General features: G+C 33.1%; 1 protein-coding gene across 9 annotated transcripts in view; it reads left to right on the forward strand.

The window, feature by feature from the left end:
* Positions 1–22,769, forward strand: part of KIAA0825 (KIAA0825 ortholog) — a 541,416-nt gene that overhangs the window by 54,083 nt on the left and 464,564 nt on the right. For 6 of the 9 annotated variants that reach the window (XM_074282080.1, XM_074282081.1, XM_074282085.1 and 3 more), the window contains one exon: positions 18,902–19,041. In XM_074282080.1, the coding sequence (XP_074138181.1) occupies positions 18,911–19,041 (131 nt within the window). In that variant the 5' untranslated portion in view covers positions 18,902–18,910. Of the gene's footprint in view, positions 1–12,867; positions 13,261–16,582; positions 17,737–18,901; positions 19,042–22,769 lie in introns of those variants that run through there. The other 3 variants (XM_074282083.1, XM_074282084.1, XM_074282082.1) reach the window with 3 other exon arrangements.

The following is a 22,769-nucleotide window of genomic DNA, read 5'->3' on the forward strand; positions in this document are numbered from 1 at the left end:
GTTGGATTCGTTCATAGCTCTACCAACAATGCATCAGTGTCCCAGTTCTCCCACAGCCCCTCCAACATTCATCGTTATTTGTTCCTGTCATCTTAGCCAATCTGACAGGTGTGTAATGGTATCTCAGAGTTGTCTTAATTTGCATTTCTCTGATCAATAGTGGTTTGGAACACTCTTTCATATGAGTGGAAATAGTTTTAATTTCATCATCTGAAAATTGTCTATTCATATGCTTTGACCTTTTATCAATTGGAGAATGGCTTGATTTCTTATAAATTAAAGTCAATTCTCTGTATATTTTGGAGATGAGGCCTTTATCAGAACCTTTACCTGTAAAAATGTTTTCCCAATTTGTTACTTCCCTTCTAATCTTGTTTGCATTAGTTTTGTTTGTAAAGAAACTTTTTAATTTGGTATAATCAAAATTTTCTATTTTGTGATCAATAATGGTCTCTAGTTCTCCCTTGGACACAAACTCCTTCCTCCTCCAAAGTCCGAGAGGTAAACCATCCCATGTTCCTCCAATTTATTTATGATTTCATTCTTTATGCCTAAATCTTGGACCCATTTTGATATTATCTTAGTATGTGGTGTTGAATGTGGGTCCATGCCTAGTTTCTGCCATACTAATTTCCAGTTTTCCCAGCAGTTTTTGTCAAATAATGAATTCTTATCCCAAAATTTGGGATCTTTGGGTTTGTCAAACACTAGATTGCGATTTTTATTCACTATTTTGCCCTGTGAACCTAACCTATGCCACTGATCAACTAGTCTATTTCTTAGCCAATACCAAATGGTTTTGGTGACTGTTGCATTATAATATAGTTCTAGATCAGGTACAGCTAGACCACCTTCACTTAACTTTTTTTTCATTACTTCCTTGAAATTCTCGACCTTTTGTTGTTCCATATGAGTTCTGTTGTTATTTTTTCTAGGTCATTAAAATATTTTCTTGGGAGTCTGATTGGTATAGCACTAAATAAATAGATTAGTTTAGGGAGTATTGTCATCTTAATTATATTCGCTCGGCCTGTCCAAGAGCACTGAATGTCTTTCAATTATTTAAATCTGACTTTATTTTTGTGGCAAGTGTTTTGTAATTTTGCTCATATAATTCCTGACTCTCCTTTGGTAGATATATTCCCAAATATTTTATACTATCGACCGTTATTTTGAATGGAATTTTTCTTTGTATCTCTTGCTGTTGGATTGTGTTGGTAATGTATAAAAATGCTGAAGATTTATGTGGATTTATTTTGTATCCTGCAACTTTGCTAAAGTTCTGAATTATTTCTAATAGCTTTTTAGCAGAGTCTTTGGGGTTCTCTAAGTATACCATCATGTCATCTGCAAAGAGTGATAATTTGATTTCCTCATTTCCTACTCTAATTCCTTAAATCTCTTTCTCGGCTCTTATTGCCGAGGCTAGCGTTTCTAGTACTATATTGAATAGTAATGGTGATAATGGGCAACCTTGTTTCATTCCTGATCTTACAGGGAAAGGTTCTAGTTTATCACCATTACATATGATGTTTACTGAAGGTTTTAAATATATGCTCGTTATTATTTTAAGGAATAGTCCATTTATTCCTATACTCTCAAGCGTTTTTAATAGGAATGGATGTTGGATTTTATCAAATACTTTTTCTGCATCTATTGAGATGATATGTTTTTTATTAATTTGATTATTAATATGGTCACTTATACTAATAGTTTTCCTAATATTAAACCAGCCCTGCATTCCTGGTATAAATCCCACTTGGTCATAGTGTATTATCCTGGGGATGATTTTCTGAAGTCTTTTTGCTAATATCTTATTTAAGATTTTATCATCAATATTCATTAAGGAGATTGGTCTATAGTTTTCTTTCTCAGTTTTCATTCTACCTGGTGTAGGTATCAGTACCATGTCTGTGTCATAAAAGGAATTTGGTAGGACTCCTTCAATCCCTATTTTTTCAAATAGTTTATATAGCATTGGAATTAGTTGTTCTTTAAATGTTTGGTAGAATTCACATGTAAATCCATCTGGTCCTGGGGATTTTTTCTTAGGGAGTTGGTTAATAGCTTGTTGTATTTCTTTTTCTGAAATGGGACTATTTAGACTACTTACTTCTTACTCTGTTAATTTGTACAAGCTATATTTTTGAAGGTATTCTTCCATTTCATTTAAGTTATCAAATTTATTGGCATAAAGTTGAGCAAAGTAGCTCCTAACTATTGTTCTAATTTCCTCTTCATTAGTGGTGAGTTCTCCCTTTTCATTTTCAAGACTAACAATTTGCTTTTTCTCTTTCCTTTTTTTAATCAGGTTTACTAAGGGTTTGTCTATTTTGTTGGTTTTTTCATAAAACCAACTCATAGTTTTATTAATTAATTCAATAGTTTTTTTACTTTCAATTTTATTAATCTCACCTTTTATTTTTTGAATTTCAAATTTTGTGTTTGTCTGGGGGTTTTTAATTTGTTCCTTTTCTAGCAATTTTAGTTGTAAGCCCAATTCATTGGCCCTCTCTTTCTCTATCTTATGCAAGTAGACCTGTAGAGATATAAAACTTCCCCTTATTACTGCTTTGACTGTATCCCACACATTTTGGTATGATGTCTCATTATTGTCATTTTCTTGGGTGAAGTTAATTATGTCTATGATTTGCTATTTTACCCCATCATTCTTTAGTATAAGATTATTTAGTTTCCAATTATTTTTTGGTCTATTTTCCCCTGGCTTTTTATTAAATGTAATTTTAATTGCATTATGGTCTGAAAAGGATGCATTTACTATTTCTGCTTTACTGTATTTGATTTTGAGGTTTTTATGCCCTAGTTAGTATATGATCAATTTTTGTAAAGGTTCCATGAACTGCTGAGAAGAAAGTATACACCTTTCTGTCTCCATTTAGCTTTCACCAAAGATCTATCATATCAAACTTTTCTAGTATTCTATTTACCTCTTTGACTTCTTTCTTATTTATTCTGTGGTTTGATTTATCTAATTCTGAGAGTGCAAGGTTGAGATCTCCCATTATTACAGTTTTGCTGTCTATTTCTTCTTGCAGCTCTCTTAATTTCTCTTTTAAGAATTTAGATGCTGCACCACTTGGTGCATATATGTTTATTATTGATACTGCTTCATTATTGATGCTACCCTTTAGCAGGATATAATTCCCTGCCTTATCTCTTTTGATTAGATCAATTTTTGTTTTTGCTTGATGTGAGATGAGGATGGCTACCCCTGCTTTTTTGGCTTTTCCTGAAGCTTAGTAGATTCTGCTCCATCCTTTTACTTTTAGTTTGAATGTATTACCCTATTTCAGGTGTGTTTCCTGTAAACAACATAAAGTAGGATTCTGACTTGTGATCCATTCTGCTAACTGCTTCCTCTTTACCCCATTCACATTTATGGTTAGAATGACTAATTCTATATTGCTTGCCATCCTGTTAACCCCGGCTTATGCTTTTCTCCTTTTCTTCCCTCTTACCTCCCTACCCAGTATTAAACTTGTGAACACCACTTGCTTTTCACAGCCCTCCCTTTTTAGTATCCCTCCCCCACCTTAAAGTTCCTCCCCTTATTTTACCCCTTTTCCTCACAATTTCTGTATTCCCTTCCCCTTAGCTTCCTCCTTCCCTCTCACTTTTCAATGAAGTGGAAGAAGTTTCACCATAAATCGAATGTCTATTGATACACACTATGTTCATCTCCCTCCTTTCTTTCTCTCAGATATAATAGGTTACCTTTGCCTCTTCATGAGATGTAGTACCACCACTTTCCACTTTTTTATGATATAATTTCCTTTCCACCTCTAGTTTCTAGGACAAATTATATATGTGCTCTTTACATATTTTTTTGGCAGAAGTATAGTTCTCAAGATTTCTTTTTACCTTTTTAGAAATCTCTTGAGTTCTGTATTTGAAGATCAAACATTTTATGTAGGTCTGGTTTTTTCATCAAGAATAGATGGAATTCATTTATTTTGTTAAATGTCCATCTTTTTCCCTGGAAAAGGATGCTCATTCTTGCTGGGTAAGTTATTCTTTGCTGCATACCAAGTTCCTTAGCCTTTCGAAATATCATATTCCAGGCCCTTCGTTCTTTTAATGTAGACGCTGCTAGATCCTGGGTTATCCTTATTGTGGCTCCTCCATATCTGAATTGCTTTTTTCTAGCAGCTTCCAGTATTTTTTCCTTCGTCTGATGGTTCTTGAACTTGGCCATTATATTTCTTGGTGTTTTTGATGTCCCTTTCAGTAGGTGATCGATGAATTTTTTCAGTGTCTATTTTACCCTCTGTTTCCAAAACATCTGGGCAGTTCTCTTTGATAATTTCCTGGAAAATAGTTTCCAGGCTCTTTTTTTCCTCACATTTTTCAGGAAGTCTGATTATTCTCAAATTGTCTCTCCTGGATCTGTTTTCCAGGTCTGTTGTCTTTCTAATAAGGTACTTGACATTCTTTTCAATTGTTTCATTTCTCTGGTTTTGCTTGACTACCTCTTGGTTTCTCCTTGAGTCATTCATTTCTACTTGTTCGAGTCTAATTTTCAATGATGTATTTTCTTCACTCCTTTTTTTTATATCTTTTTGTAATTGTCCAATTGTGTTTTTAAGTGAGTTTTTTTCTTCTATGGAATTTTTTTCCATTTTATCCATTTTATTTTTTAGAGAGCTGATTTCTTTATCCAGCTCACTAATCCTGTTTTCCTTGGAGTTGTTTACCTTTTTCCAGCTCACTAATCCTGTTTTCCTTGGAGTTGTTTACCTTTTCTAATTCACTAATTTTATTTCTCAATGATTTGATCTCTTTATCCACTCTGGATAACTTCACCAGGCTCTCTTGCCAAGCTTCCCTTTCCATTTCCCATTTCTCTTCTATCTTTCTTGTGAGTGCCTTTTTGATTTCCTCTATGAGATTCTTTTGTATTGAGGACCAGCTCATATCCGCCTTAGGGGATTCCTCTGGGGACAGTCTGTTTTTAGTCTCCTCAGTATTTGAAGTCTGCTCTCTCTCTATACAGAAGCTGTCAATGTTTACTCTTTTGAATTTTTTGTTCATTTTGTCAGAGCCGGAATCGAAGAAAACAAATTGACAAGAGAAACAATTGGTCTGTTTTTGGGGGGATGGGGCTGGATGGTGTTAATGGGCTTCCTCTACAGACTGGGAGGGAGGGCAGCGGTGAGCCACTAACAGGACAGAGATGTCTGAGCTGCATCTGCGCTCTGAGGCTCTGAGAACGTGCTGAGTCATTCCAGGTGGGGTTTGGGGGTGGCTGGTTCTGAGAGATGCTAGCTTTCTGGGGTTTTATTGTTCACCTCCGGTGTTTACACCCTCTCCGCTGCTCCTGGCTTGCTGTCAAGACGGAATATCCACACTGGGGTAAAATCTTTTCACAGAAAAGGAAGAGATCAAGCCCCTCCCCCCTCCCGTCTAAGCTGTGTGAGCTGCCCGCCTCGCTCTCACTGCCTGCCCTCAGTCTGTGCCCAGTCTGTTCGACCCTCCCCTGAGCAAACACAGACCTTCTCTGGCGAATTTCAAGCATGTGTTCTGTTGGTGATTATTTTTGGGTTTCTTTTCTGGTCAAGCATTAAGTGTGAGGCTTGTCATGAAGTAAGTCCTGAGAGAAAACATGGAGCTCAAACAGCTGTCTGCCTCAGTGCCGCCATCTTGGCTGGAAGTTGGCCCTACTTTATTTTTACATAGAAAATAAGCAAATGTTCTATTTGGTAGTTAAATTCTGATAACTGATTCAATTGTACAATTATGTTAGTTTATATTCACCAATATATAATATAAATAATAAATAATATAAAAAGATTGCTTTTTGTCTGCTTTTTCTCAAAGGGAAAATTTTAAAACTTACTATAGAAAGCACAATGGTTTATTTCAAACGAAAAGAGAATATGTTTAGTTACTTTTCTGGGTGAATAATTAGATGCCTATCAATATTTTGTTTAATTGATTATAGTATTTTAAAACTTAAACAAATATCAGTGATGGTCTGCATAGCAGTCTAATATGTATATACATATCTATTATACATATATGTGTGAATATAAACACACATATATAAAAGACCTAAGAAATAAAATTGAATGGGACAGAAAGTTTTCATATGAAACAAAGATTTGGTTTGTATTTTAATGAAAAAGAGAAAAACAGCATTTTAAAAAATATTAATAAATAGAGAGAGGTTTTTAAGCTTTGCTTTCTTTTTTTGTAACAAAGTAATATCTTTTTCAGCATCCTAACAACCTAAAAAAAAAAAAAATGGGCTTCTAGAGATTCGACCAATGTAACAATAGGAATTCCCATTCTAAATGACTAAATGTCTTCATTTATCTTGGATTAATAATGAAGAAAATGTACAAATCTAAGGAGAACTGTTAGCTGTTTGTAGTAACTTAATCTACCTATTATTTCTTGACTTTATCTGAGTGTCATTACTTTTTTGAATTTTAATCTGTCCTTGAACTTGCTTTTCATGTTGACTTAACATTTTTACTGTCAGCTTCTTAAGGAATATTTGTATTCTCCTGTGGTGAAGTTTTCACTTATAGTGAAATCAAACAAGTATTTACTAATACCTATTATGTGCTAGATGCTAGTGTGAGCCATCTGGTATTCAAAGAACAAAACAATTTTTTACTTGAAAAATTTGTGTAATAATGAGGCAACAAGTACTTGTTAATCTAGATATACATATGTATATCTGTAGTAAATATAAAGAGAATATACATAAATACAAAATAATTAAATAAAAATAATTAAGAATTGAGTATGAGCAGTTAAGGGGAGGGATAGAGTGTAAGGAAGAGTTTCATGTCCTAAGGTAGTGCTTAAACTGTGTCTTGAAGTAAGTGAGGGATTGTGTGAGGCAGAAATGAAGAGGTTAATATATTTCAGGCACATATTATGACCATTGCAAAAGCAGCACAGAAGTGGATTCTGGGAAATATGAAGAGTCTTGAGTAAAGGAATAGAACAGGACCATTTTGACTTGATTGCAGAATATAGAAGGGGATGTGTTAAACAATGAAAATGCAAAGATAGGTTGGGGCCAGATTGTGAAAGATTTTAAAAGCTTAACAGAGGAGTTTATATTTTAGTCCTTGAAGCCTTAGGGAGCCACTGGAGCAACATTTTTCTCCCAATGGATCACTTTCATGTGTTGCCATAAAACCCATGAGTAGGTTAGATTTCCTTTGGGAAACTTAACCATGTTTTTAACGACCCCAAGATTCTCCCTTAAATAAAGGCCCATCTTTTTAGCAATTTTTTTCTTTCAGTAATGCTATATAGCCATGGGATGGAATGCCACAATCTCTATTTACCACAATTAAAATTGAGTGTCATCCAAAGGGTAATGAAGAGACATATGGTGCTTCTATACAGGATGCAACACTTTACTAATCAAGAATTGCAAAAGGGACGTCACATATATATAGGAAGTTCTCATAGAGACAAATGAATAGAGGGGAAAAAAAAAAAAAAAAAAGATAGGTTCATTTGTAACAAAGAACCAGGTGATAACTAATGGGAAGCCCAAAGGCACCATCAGTATCCAGGCAATGCCAAGAGAGCTAGTGGAAAGTCACCAGCTTATTGCGTAAAATTCCTGTGGAGGATCACTGCTGAGAATTTCTCTTGGTGGACTGGTATAAAAGGTTATCAACGTGCATTATAGTAGTGTATACCCATATTGATATTATAGGTAGTATTGAATAGCTTTCAGTATCAGTTTCTTATTTTATTCTTCCATCCAACACATATTCAGTGTAAGTTCAACAAAGATTGGCTAGACATTTGAAGAATAGTTCAGTATGGAGTTGAATTATTGAAGTGACAAAATTAAAGACAAAGTACAAAACAAAGTTTGATGAAGGGGAAATGAGCTAGCCTCTTTTGCTTTGGTACTTTGATGGAAGGTGGAGGATGGGTAGAGGTAGAATAGATAATAAAGGAAAATATTTGGATCATAGGCAAGATAATAGGTTTGGATCTGGGAGGGATTATAGAGATTACCTAATTATCATTATTGTAGACTATGAAACTGATGCCCAAAAGAAGTTATCACTTGCAAGTGATCACAAAGATGAATCTATAATGTTTTAAACAAGAAAACTGATTACTTCTTAACTTTTGCTGAGAAATCATTAGATGTTATAATACTATAAAACTTGGCAACTCACATCTATAGGTATTTATTAAGTATTTGATTAATTTGCTGCTATCTTTTCACATTTTTCTCAGTTAGATGTTAAAAAAGAAAATGACACAAGATGTAGAAATAAGAAATTATGGAAACTAAAGAACTTTGGCTTTTGTCTCTTTGTATACTTAGTTCTTAACTTGTAATAGATATTCAGTATAAATTACAAGATGATGCTCTACTATAGTGCAGAACTGTAATGTCCGGGCTAACTCTATGGAGGGCCTCAGGATCTGTCAGAGTCAGGATCAGTCAAAGTCCTTGGTCTTTAGGAGGAGAAGTGAAGGAGGCCAGCAAGCTGCCATATGGCTCATCAAAGATAGATCGTGAACTCTGGAGTCTGGAGCCTGAAGTCTTTCCTGCTGAGCGAGCCAAGGAAGCTGATAGGCAGAGATGAAGATGGAGAGCATTTCAGACATGAAGGACAGCCACAGAGAGTCCCCAGAGCCAAGAGATGGAGGGTCTTGTACATGAAATAGCCAGGAGGCTAGTGTCACTGGATCACAGAGTACATGGATAAGACATATGAAGCCTGGAAAAGTAGGAAGGAGCTATGTAATGATGGGCCTTGAATGCCAAACAGAACATTCTGTATTTGATTCTAAGGGGACCTGATCACATCCAAGCTTTAAAAAAATTCCTTTTAATGGCGGAATGGAGGCTGAACTGAAGGAGGGAGAGACTTGAGGCTGCAGGCCCACAGTGTGAAGTAATGAGAGCATACATTAGAGTGGTCACAATATCAGGAAAATAGGAGAGATGATGTAAAGGTGAATTTTACAGACTTTGCCATCAGATTGGATGTTGTTAGGTGAGAGAGTGAAGAGGTCAGGATGATTTCTAGTTTGTGAGTCTGAGAAACTGGGAGGATGGCATTGCCCTCTACACTAACAGGAAAGGTTGGAAGTGGGGGAAGAACTTTAGGGAAAAACAGTGAGTTGAGATAGTAACTGAACTTGTGATTTCATTGCATTGATATAAAAAACTCAAGAAGTGAGGAAGCTTCCTTCACCAGTGTCACTTTATTGTAGTCTTTAGAGAGTTACCTTGAGCTTGGACAGGATGTAAATTACTTGAGCTTGGGTCTTCTTAAGGCTGGGTCTTCCTGGATGGCTTTGATCTACTACATCTACCTTCAGGTATATAGTGATTACAAATTAGTAGCATATAAAGAGCAATTACTAAATGAACTGAAAGCCTTTCAACCCAACTATATGTATCACCCACTGCTATGACATACTAAAGATGCATGAAGTTTGTGTGTGTGTGTGTGTATGTGTGATTAGACATTTCAAGAGGGAAGCTTCATGCTGGGGAGTGAGTGTTGGAGGATAGGGAATGCATCATAGGAGAAATGGCACCTTAGTGTGACCTTTCAAAGGTTTTGATGTGGGTTAGTGGGTGGGAGAAGGAAGAGAGAAAGAAGTCCATTCCAGGCATGGGAGATGGTGTATACATGAAATGAAAGGAATAAAAACAGGATATGAAGAATAATTTAATACAGAATATGCTAAAGGAAATTGTATGCATAAAGACCAGAAAAGCATGCTGAACCCAGCATATTGAGCATTCAATGGTAGTTCAAACAAATTATATTTGATTTAAATAACAAGTCACAAAGTTTTTTTCTGAAGAACTTTTTTTTTCTTTTTTTAAACAGAATCAGATTACCTGATATACTGGTATGTAATGATGTCTAAATGCTGGTAGTACAGATAGAAAAGTAAGACTCAGAGAATATATCCAGTTCAAAAACTTTGAACATAGTAGATACAATCAATAATTATGGAATTTGCTGCACTGCTGAATTAGACTAAGGTACTCAAAGAGTTTAATAAGAGGTACAGACAAGACTCACCAATAGTAGTACTCAGTAGGGAAATAAAACAAAAGGCATCATTGGTGTGTGTGTGTTTGTGTGTATATACATATACACACATATGTAGGTATAAAATAAATATGCCAACAAATGAAGTCAAACAGAATTTTTCAAAGGCCAGAATCATCATTTTTCTTCTTTTCATCCCTGGTAGCTGGAGCAATGTCTTTCACACAGTAGATGTCTCATCAGTGTTTGCTGGATGGGATTAAATTGTTTTAGAAAGCATTCACTGAAGTGTTTTTCTTTTTCTTTTTTTAAATTTGTTTTATTTGAAAAAGCAGTAAGAAAAAAAGAAAAACGTAAAAGAAATACAAAACAAAATAAAGCAAAACAAAAGAGAACATTATCATGTGCCCAATGGAACATCAGGGAGGATTCAAAATATATAACATAAAATTACCAAATCAAAAAAGTATATATATATATATATATATATATATATATATATATATATATATATATATATATATATATATTAGTTGAAGAAATTATATTCATGTATGTCCATTTTTTTCTTTACTTCCTTGTAAATTGTTCTTTGGTTCTCTGCTGCACACTTTACTTTTCCCCCTTTCATCCCCCCCCACACTCCCAAGCAAGCTGCAGTTAAAAAAAGATATATGTATACATATGTAGATTTTAAATACATACACACAAACCCTGAATCTTTCCTATCTTGCTCTCTCTTTAATTAAATTCTACTCCATAACTTGCCTTGCTATTACTTAACCTCCCCCCATCCAAGGATCTTCCCTCGTCTTCTTCCCTCAAACTGCTTCCTTATCTGCCCATCCCTCCCCTTTATTTATTTATAGATTTTGGTGGGTGCTATACATAGTATGATAAATATGTACGTATTGAACCCATTTTCAATGTGAGTGGGTTTTCAGAACTACAAGCTTTCTTTCTCCCCTAATACCTCTGTGTTTATTCTTTCTCTGAACCTCATTTGTATATCTTGATTACTATTTTTACCTTAACTCTGCCAATCTTTCTTTTGAACTACCCTATTGTTGGTGTGAATCTTAAATATAAAGTATACATTTTCCATGTAAAAAAAAAAATAAACATTTTGTCCATGTTTATTCATGTTGAGTTCCTTAAAATTGATCTTTGGTATTGGCTCTTATATGTTAAATTTTCTGTTAAGTTCATGTTTGGTTAAATCTACAAATTTGTTGAAGGTCCATTTTTTTTTCTCATTCAAAATTATAGATAATTTTGCTGGATATGATATCTTTGGCCACAATCCTAGTTCTTTTGATTGTTGGTAGATATGATTCCAGGACCTGTTTTTTTTTTTTTTTGTAGCTACTATTAAGTTCTATACAATTCTAATTTTGTACAATAGTTCCAGCATATTTGAATTGTTTTTTTTTTCCTTCTTTCTTGAAAAATTTTCTCTTTGATCTGGAGGTTTTTGAAATTTGGCAATAATATTCTTTGATCTCTTGGGGTGGTTATTGGCTTTTTCTATTTCTACTTTCCCCTCAGGTTCTATGACTCCAAGACAATGTTATTGAATTATTTCCTGCATTATGTGTCAAGGTTCTCTTTTTGGTCACAACTTTTCTGGCAGTCCAATTATTCTTTTAATTTTTCTTCTTGATCTGTTCTCCAAATCTGTCGTTTTTCTTATGTTTCACTTTCTGTTCTATTTTCTCATTCTTTATAATCGGTTTTATCATTTCTTGATCTTTCATAGCTTCACTGGTTTCTCCTTGTCCAATTCTAATTTCTTTCATCTTTGAGACTGTACTTCCTTTTCTAGTTAGTTAATTCTTTTTTTCATAATCTTATTTTTCTTGGATGATTTTTATTTTATTTAGTTTTTCCTCAACATATCTCATTTGATTTTTAGATTGTTTTTGAATTGTTCTATAAATTCTTTCTGGGGAGCCATTTCATGTTACTTTTTTGAGGTAGAAGCTTTTTTTTCCCCAAAGTGTCCTTCTTTGAAGATGAACCCTGGTCTTCCCTATTCCCATAATGTTTCTATGGTGGGGGTTTTTCTTCTTTGCTGGTTCATTTGTTTTTTAAATATTAGGGTAAGCACCTGTAATCATGGGGTGGGTAGAATGATGCCTCAAGTTTCCCTTCAATTCTCTCCTTTGATGGAGAATCCCAAACTAAGATCTCCATCCTCCTGCAAGTGCCCACAGCCAGCAGTGCCCTTGCCCAGCTGTTTTTTGCACTCACGGGTGTTGGTTCCTTCTTGCCCAAGGCCACCTCTTAGCAGCACAGCTGGGCCTGGCATTCCCAATCAACTCAGGTTCACTCTGACTTCCCGGACTCAAATCCTGACTGAACAAACAGTCAGGGAGGTGAAAGTCTCTGTGGTTCCTGTTGAGGCTCCAGATAGCTTGAGGGTTTCCCACTTGATGTTTTTGCTAGTCTGGAGGTGTTTGCATTTTAGACATGTTAATTCCCAGACAGGGTGTCTTCAGATCTTCTCTGGTTGTATGTGGAGGACCCCTGTTCTTCTACAAATCTTGATTTTTCAGCAGTCTGTGTTTGCCCTGGGTCACAAATTTCTTCTATTTGTGGGGAATATTGGGAGAGCTTGAAATTTACCACTCTACTTCATCATCTTCCCAGAATCCTCCCTCCAATGTTTAATGCATTAAAAAGATATAATTTTAATTTGTGCACCAACTTGAAAAATAAAGTTATTATGTAATAATACATAATACATGTAATAATGTAATAGCATTTACTCCATCATAATATCTACATTAATTTTTTATGTAGAATTAATTAAACTTAAGAAAATAGTCACTATTGTTGTAAACATATTAGTATTGAAGTTTAGAAAGCCTAGTCCCACTTCAGTTGCATATTGATCTTTGTGATTTCAAGTCAAAATTCTCTATGTTCTAGGAAATTCCTTTAAGACAATTAAGTTGCAGGAAAAAAAATTGCTGATCTGAATTGGTAGAGCTTCCTTATACCATTGAAATTCATAGGTCCAGTATCTTTATCTCTTAGATTTATGTCTACCTATATACACAAATCCACACATGATGCTATATGTTAATTATATGTAATGTTGACTGTTGATTTATGTATAACATCTACAAATTATATACTATATTAAGTGACATATGTATTTTTTTCTCCCAGTAGAATGCAAGCTTCTTGAGGGCATGTTTGTCTTTGTATCTTCTTGAGGGTATGTTTGTCTTTTTATCTCTAGTCCCTGGAATATAACAGACACATGGTTGTTGAGTGAATGAAAGATACTTTAATCTGCATCAGCATAATTTGAGATGTTAAGCCCATTATTATCATGGGCTAAATATATTTATATATCTATTACATATAAGTATTTACATATATAATATTTATACATTATATATAATATACTTATATTTACATATAAGTATTTGCCTTGTATTTTATGTGAAATCACCACCACATTTTCATAAGTACTTTATTCCTTAAATGAAAGCTTTTTATTTTTTCTAATAAATCCATTTTTTTACTTTTATTACTTCATTATATTAATCATATTATTTTAGAATGTCTCCAAATCCCTACATGTCTGTTAATCCCTCTTTTCCTTAAAAAGGTTTTGTTTCTTTGTTGAATACCCTTCCAAGAAAATTATTGAAAATTCTACAGTAAAGCTTATTACATTTTCTTTCAAAAATTGGAATGGTAAATCATAAATTCATCTTAACAAGCAGTTATTTATTTTCTATTTTGTGCAATGAATTGTGCCAAGGCCTGTGGTAGATAAATAAAATGGTTCCTGCCTTTATAATGTTCTTAGTCCAAAAGAGGATATGAGATTTACATAATAGATACACATATAATATTTTTATTTATATTCCAAGGTGGAAGGAATCAAATTACAGAACATTAGAGCTAGAAGGAATGTTATTTAATGCAAACCACTTATTTTGCAGATAATAAGAGGGCCAGAGAGGTTGTTAGTTATGATTATCGTGACATGGGGTAAAATCATTATTTATAAAAATAAAATGTGAAAAGCTGAGGTAGTCAAAAATATTGTTTGACAATAACTTGATGGAAAATAAAAGAATTTATAGTAGAAGAATGCATGCATGGATGGATAGATAGGCTAATTTAGTAAGCATTATTCTGTGTCAAACACTGCTAAATGCTTTAAAGGTAAATAGAAAAAAGACAGTTTGCTTTCAAGGAATTTACACTAATTGTCAATCTATATAAGATACACATAATGTAGTGTATGTATGTATAGAAGATATATAGGTATATGAAAGTTCAGCTTTCATATATGAATAAAAGTTAATATTTATGAAAATATATGTATGTATGTGTATACATATGCAGACATGCATACATTGAAAATTTAGCAAAGCCAGGCCTTAGGAAGCTTGAGGTATTGCCCCAAAGGGCAGCAAACCCTGGAGGCCCACTATCAATGAAAGAATAGGTGCTAGGTTATAGTGGGAGGGAGATTTTTCTGACTGGGCTGGGGATTAGGAAATTCTTGTTCAATCAGGAGGGGAAAAGAAAACACGAAGGTTTAGGAAAGTTGGGGCTGATGTTGAAGTGCTCTAAGTGAAAGTAAAAGAAAGGTGTTCTGCTCTAAGAGTGAGAGTTCCCCAAGAATTGCCACAGAGTCTGAGGAAGAGATATGTAGCTACAATGGATATCTCATGGTTAATGTTCTAGATTTGGAATTATAAAGGAATCTTAAATTGATAAATAAAACATGAAGTAGGAAAATGATCTTTTCATAAGGGTTTTTAAATCCTGTCTTTGAAACTGTGAAAGAGTTGTGATTTCATTGTATATTATTATACCTCATGGCCTTTTCATTCATGTAAATTTGTTTGTTTTAGTGTCTCTGTTAAGTTAATTTTCCAGGTTTTTGAGTGTTATCCCAGTTTCCTTAGATTTTTGGCCCACCTCTTACCTCTGGTAAGACATATTCAATAATGTCTTTGTGCTGCTTTTTGCATGAAGTAGTTAGATCCATGCGGCAGACTTCCTTATGCCCTTGATGCAGATCACAGTGCTAGACTGCCAGTACTTATGTTTTGAAGGAGCACTACAGATGAGTGCTGCTTCCCAGTACATTATAACTGATAAGTATGCATTTGTTGACTGAGATGGAGGCTCCTTTAAACATTTAGGCAAAATTAACTTCACTATTATTTCTCTCCAGATTAGTGTACACTGACTTTTTCAGCAGAGTAGGAAGGGAAAAATCAAAGTTCTTTATGGGAAATATTTACCTCTAGACTTTTAGAATACAAATCTATGAAGTATTCCCAACTGTTTTATGTTGAGGTGAAAGATTTTTTTTCTCAAGCCACTTAGATTGATATCAAAACCAGGACCTTGAATACCGTTGGTATTGATTGTGTTATATTTAAAATGCCCCAAAGTTACTAGACATTTTAAATCACACAGTTCAATAAGCAAAGACTGATGATGCCAATAAAGAAACCATCACTATCATAAACAAGTTATAGTATTGGTATTTCCCTTTTTCCCTCTCCTCTTTTACTTCCATTCCTCATTTAGAGACCTCTGGAGGTCCCTGTGAAACCTTTTCAAGGAGAGCCATGAGGTCCAAACTGTCTTCATTATAATGTTAAGATGTTTTCATTTCTAATATGATATGTAACTAAAAATAATCTACATAAATAAAATTTTTTTGGGGGGATCCTCAATAATTTTTAAGTTTAAAACCAAAAAAGATCTTGTGGCCAAAAAAATGAAGAATTATGAGGAAAAATTAAAAGAAATTTCTTATATACCTTATATAAATGCACCATGACTTAGATGTAAAAAAATAAGAAGTGCTATCCTTAAATCCAAATTGACTTAGATGATGATACCAAAAAACTTTTTGTAGCCTGGGTTTATTTCCCACAATGAAATCAACTTCTAAAGGGGAAGGAGGGAAGAGAATAAACATTTATATGGCATCTGCTATGTGTCAGAAAGTGTGCTAAGCATCCTACAAATATTATCTCATTTGATTCACAACAATGCTAGGATGTAGGTTCTGTTATTAACTCCATTTTATACTTAAGAAAACTGAGGCAAACAGATCACTTGTCCATGGTCACACAGCCAAGAAATGTCTGTACTCAAATTTGAACTCATGTTCCTGACTCCAGGCCCAGTGCTCTAATTACTGTGCAATCTAAAATCATAAGATTATAAATTTAGAATTGGAAGGACTCTCAGAGACTATCCCTTGGGTCCAAAGTGTGACTGTCCAAGGCCGAACAAGCTGTGAATAATTAAAGCAGAATTTGAACCCAAAGCTTGAGATTATACTAAAAAGTTATATTAAAGTTATGCTAAAACGTTATACTAAACTTTTATACTAAAATTTATACTGTTATACTAATTATACTAAATTATATATTATATACTATATACTAAAAGTTAGTATACAGATATAATTATACTATATGTTATACTAAAAAGTTATACTTTTTATATAGTTATACTAAAGTTATACTAAAAATATCTTTCTTTTAATGATTTATTTTGTTACTGTGGATTCATCTTGTTATGCTATAGTAAAGTGGAGAGAACCTTGGACTACGAGGCAGGACACTTGAATTTTAGATATGACTCAGCTACTAGTCTTGGACAAGATACTCAATCTCTGGGTCTCAGTTTCTTTATGTGTATAGAAGAGATAGGCAAGATGGTGTGTATGGTCTCTTCTAGTTCTAAAATTGTCTTTATTCCATCATTCCTTACATTATGTTCATTATATCCAAGGTTTTCTATGGAATGTGAATACCACTGCTAATGATATTTTAAAGAGGAAAAATAGAAAATTTTTGTGGGTATCAAAATATTACCATTATCCATAATTTTTAATGTGAAAATAAGATTAATTTCTTCTCCTCCCCCCAAAGTTTCCTTGTTCCCTTTCTATGTGGGAATTAGAATATTCACAGAATCTTTGGTATAATATGTATGAGTTCTGGCAATAATTCACACCCTCAGCCCTGCCAAATTACTTGCAGATGATACCCAACATTTCAGTGACCTTTTTTTTGTTGTTGTTGGTGTTATTCAACAGAGAAATGCCTCAGACTGATGTCTGTACAGTGCTTTTTATTTTATCCTGACCTACATACAACTAAAGATACATCCATCAATCTATAACTATGATTTATATTACTTTTCCAAAATGAATTTATGGTAATATACAAAATCTCCTACTGGTTTTAACTAGTTGAGACAATAATAAAAAAAAAGTGTTTAAGTAACTTACTGTGTTTGAGGCTCTATGCCAGGTATTAGGGATACAAAGTGATGCAATAGAAACCTTGCTGGCTCTGCAGCCCATGAACATGGGTTCAGATCTTGCCTCTGATATTTTATTCTCTCTTTGATCCTAGACAAATTATTTAACTTCTCTGGATCTGTTTCCTCCTATGTTAAATGAGCATGTAAAATAAGCTGACCTCTAACGCCAGCTGTAGCTTCTACTTACAGAGCTATCATACCAGATGCTAACCTCAACCTTCAAAGAACCACCATCCCACTGGGGTTAAGTAAATACAAGAGAATTTGAAGAGGCAAAAAGTATGAATGGCCAAGAAGGTGAAGAAATACTTTTCTTTAAGAAGCAGAACCTGAAATCCTCCTTGAAAGAAGCTAAGAATTTGAAAAGGTAGAAATGTAGAAGAAATGCTTTCCAAATTTAGGGACCAGCAGCCATTTGAATTAGTGTCATTGATGCAATGGATAGTGTGTTGCATTCTGAGAATTGGAAGTAATCCAATTTGACTACAAGGTAGAGTATGTAAAAACAAAAAATATGAAATCAATCTGGAAGAGGAGGTGGGGGCCATAATATGAAAGACAAAAAGAATGGAAGACAAAGGATATGGTTAAGAGAAGACAGAGAGGGATCAATGGAAAGTCAAGAGGCTGTGGTCAGAAAGAAGAAATGACATGGGGCTAGAAGGTCTCATCCCATCTCATTATCAACTTCTGGAATCTCTTCTTATCAGATTCTGTAATATCCAAGTCCAGGGTATTGGTCAGGACAAGGAGAGGAGAAGGGAACATTTTTGTTCCCCAAGCTTTGAGGGGAACATCTAATGATATTCTTACTACTTTCCCAGATATTTTGCAATGACTTAAAATTTTTTATTGTTGTAAATCTCAGTGATATGTATATGATGCTCATGCATTTTTGAGAGATTTTATTTTATAAGATTCAAAGACTACAAAAAAGAAAATAAAGTTAGCCTTAATAGAATATTTTTAAAAATCTCTTTACTTATTCTGATATTATCCTAATTCTTTAACTACTTTAATTTTGTGTGTTGTTTGTGTATTTTTAGATATTTATTTTATTTTGATAATAACTTTTTATTTCCAAAATACATGCAAACATAGTTTTCAGTATTCACCTTGCAAAACTTTGAGTTGCCAATTTTCTCTCTCCTTTCCCTCCACCTACCTCCCCTAGACAGCAGGAAATTCAATATAGTTCATACATGTACAGTTCTTCTAAATATATTTCCACATTTATCATGCTGCATGAGAAAAATCGTATTGAAAAGAAAAAAAATTGAGAAAGAAAAGAAAAAGCAAGCAAACAACAACAAAAAGAGGTGAAAATACTATGTTGTGATCCATACTCAGTACCCATAGCCCTCTTTCTGGATGCAGATGGCTCTCTCCATCACAAGTCTATTGGAACTGGCCTGAATCACCTCATTGTTGAAAAGAGCCAAGTTTATTAGATATTTATTATAATTTAGTATTATTGTAACATGTATCATTTGCCTATTTTTAGTTAACATACTTTAAAATTTTTATTTCAGTTCCTTGAAATGGACTGGGGAGATGAATATTCTTATAATTCTTTTGACATAGAATGTTTGTTAAATTCATTTCCTGGAGACCTGGAATTTGAACAAATCTTCAGTAACATTGATGAAAAGATTGAGAAAAATGCGGCAAGGTAAATGGCATTAATTTTTAAAATTGATTTGTTTAATGTTTCTTTTACAAAGACTTGGTCTGCTTTTACTGTTTTGAACAATTATACTGTTTTATATTTTAATTAATTAGTTTTTCTTTAAATCTATGCCTTAGAATTTAACATGATTGCTTTTATCTACATTAGTGCTTTTAATAAGAATGAAATATGTAGGTACTGCTTTTGAATATATGTCTAGAACAAATTTTCTCTGAAATAACAGTAATATACATTTCTGAATTTTTCTAGCATTTGAATTTCATTAGTAGGTTCATTAGTATAGTTCATTTGGAGAACTATAATACAGTATAACTATATAAATATACAAAAAACTTTACATTTCACATTTGCTATCAAAGAAACATATTACAAAATCACTGAGTTATATATGATTTTCAGAAAACAAAACATTTTAAATAATGATATTTGTAATTTTTTGTCCATAACAACTTAGTCCACTGAGTTGCTATCTGTGTTCTTGGAAGTTGTTTTCATACTGAAAAATCTTTTAAAGATGTATCAGCTCTCTATGAGATTTCATATCTTTACTTTGCTTCTCATTTACCTTGAGCTTTATTGAAGTCATAGTTTTTTTTTTCCCCAAAAGAATTCTTAATTTAAGTCTTGTCAAGCAACTATAGGAAGTATGAACTGTAATGACAGAAAGGAAATACAGGCAACTAGTATATAGTTACTTTATAGCCTTCAAAAAGCCCTTTATTGACATATATATTTTGAGTGCCCAAGGGACCAATGATTGTGAACTGATTTTTACTTTATTGATTTTCATTAATGAGTCTTACACACAGTAATTCACCTTATTGTAGGTGTACAGTAATACAGACCACATTGAAAAATTTGGCACTGGTTGCCAACTTGTGGATATATACGCGCACACACACACACACACACACACACACACACACACACACATATATATGTTCTAATCTTTTGAGCTTCTCAATTACTAATTTCATACTAGCTTCTTGTCATAATGGATTTTCCCAACAAATGGATACTAAGAATACAACTATTACATGTTATGGGACCGTGAAAGTTTTTTAATTTAAAAATAATTCCTTCTATACAAAAAAAGAATGGGTATCTCTATATCATAAGTCCTTTTGTTTATTTAAAATCAAGAAAAACTTGATCTGAATTTTCACAGAATCTGAAAATCTCAAAATAATGCTTCTCAGTTAATTGTTTTCATTGTTTTTCTTTACATTTATACATATTTATACATATATGTATAAATATATGTATACATATGTATATATATGTATAAATATGTATAAATGTAAAGAAAAACAAAAAAAATATATATATATATATATTTTTTTTTTTTTTTTTGCTGAGGCATTTGGGGTTAAGTGACTTGCCCAGGGTCACACAGCTAGGAAGTGTTAAGTGTCTGAGATCATATTTGAACTTCAGAGCTGGTGCTCTATCCACTGTGCCACCTAGCTGCCCCTATATATTATTTATGTGATTTCAGAGCTGGTGCTCTATCAATTGTGCCACCTAGCTGCTCCTACATATTCTTGATGTAAGAATATAATCAGTCCTTTTTCATATGTTATAATGGTAGGCTTAGATAATAAATCCCCTAAACATGTTACATATTGAGCTGATACATTGTAATTGGCTACTCCTTTAATATTTCAAAATATCAAGTATTTTGTACATATCCCCACATGTTGTCTTTGTTACTGTGGCCAAAAAAATAGAGATTAAAAATTGTTAGATAATAACAGTATAAAAGAAGTCCATAAAAAGGACAGAGACTTGATTTCCTAAAAGTCATTTACCCTGATATCTTTCGCTATCTGTGATTTTATTGTTATAGAAAATCATTCTTTCAATAATGGTCTTAGTTCTTCCATAATTTGTGAGTTACCATAAGCCAAAATTTTCATCATTTTGATGGTCATCAACAGAAACATAGTGCATTTTGATGACCTTATTCAAAATTCAATTCATTCCATCTTGTCAAAGTCTAATAGGCCTCATGCTGCATTGTCATAGACTTCTTTAGAGAGAGAAGTCACCTCCATACAATGAAAAGATCATGGCAAGGCTTTAATGTGAAGGATCTTATCTAAAATTATAAATTTTGTAGTTTAATAAAGCATTATCTAAATTCAAATGGTGGTGATAGAGGGTAGAGGTAGAGGTTCAAAAAACAAAATAAGAATCCCTTTGCAAGATATATAACCTTATTTCTAGGACTTAGTTTATGTTTAGTTCCATCCAAATATCAAAAATCAGTGAAACTTCTGACATTCTCACTGCAGAACCCATTTTTTAAAAAATTGAATACTCTATCATTGATTTTCTTACTTCCTTAGTAAGAAAATAATATTTTAAAAAGGATATTTAAAATATGGTATTTTAAATTTGACAAATGATATTTGGATTAAAACTTAGGAATGACCCATGGTTTAAAAAGCAAAAAAGGATGGAGGAAAATATGGATGTAATTTTAAATTAAAAATATTTTATTGCCCATATATTAAATTTAACATAGAATGAAATCATCTCAAGTGACCATTGATCTTCACAAGGGATAAAACAAAGGAGGTACTATGTGTACTATATGCTGCATTTGGAATAAAGCCCATTTTTCATCAAATTCAATTATGTGTTTATTATGCCCAAGAGAATAAACATAATAGTATACGGTACATATTTTTTAAAAAAATAAAATACTGAATAATAACTATGACTCTGAAGAGTGTAAATCATTTGTTCACCCATTTATTGCCTTCTAACAGAATAGCTTTTAGAAAATTGTATGTCATGACAAATCAGTTATGCTACACTTAGACTGCTGTAGTTGAATTACCTTTGGCATTTTTGTATTCTAACAGTTCTATTTGTTTCCCAGTGGTATACATAGAATAAGTAATGAATGCCTATGTGATATGTGAGGTTTTTTTTATTAATACTTAAAAAGAAAAACATTAGTAATTCATTCTTAAATATGGGGTAGTCTTCATTATACTTACTTGTTTCCCCCTCTATCAGTAATTCAGACCTCTTAAGTATGAACTCTTTTGCTCTTCTGAATATCTTCTAGTTTATGAGCCATAAGGTCTTTCACTGCCCCAAAGCAGTGATTCTTAAGAATAGACCAGATGGATCAGAGGTCATGGAGCTTTCACCTACCTTTTACTGTAAGCTTCTATTCTTTCTTCTATACCATTTTCAATTTTAAAGTTCTGTCTCATATTCAAGTCAGAAATGTGTGACATTAAAAGCCTTACAATAGAACTCATTGATAGAAAACCATATACTCTTAAGATTTTTTTCAAATGGCATTGAGAAAGATATTCTCTACCAAATGTGAATTCTGAAAATGCCACCTCTACAGGCCTTGAAAATTTAATGCCAGGGGGGAAAAAACGGATTAGCTTTGATACCTCATTCTTTGAGTTAAATAGAACTTTTTATATTGAACAAGACTTTGAGGTAAAGTCATAATTTAGCACAGAATTATTTTCCTTCTGATACTATTTAGCTAAAAACAAAGATATGACTTCTATTAAGATATTTTTATTGGCAAGTTTATTATTACAATTTTTATTTAGGAATGCTTTAGCATTCCTACTATAGCTGATCTTTGTATACCTTAGGAATTGAAAGTTTTGACAGTATTGCTCTGTTATTCCTACTTTTTCCAAAGGAACAGCAGGAATTTCTGCTAA

The sequence above is a fragment of the Sminthopsis crassicaudata genome, chromosome 1 (assembly GCF_048593235.1).
Source record: "Sminthopsis crassicaudata isolate SCR6 chromosome 1, ASM4859323v1, whole genome shotgun sequence".
NCBI classification, from domain to species: Eukaryota; Metazoa; Chordata; class Mammalia; order Dasyuromorphia; family Dasyuridae; genus Sminthopsis; species Sminthopsis crassicaudata.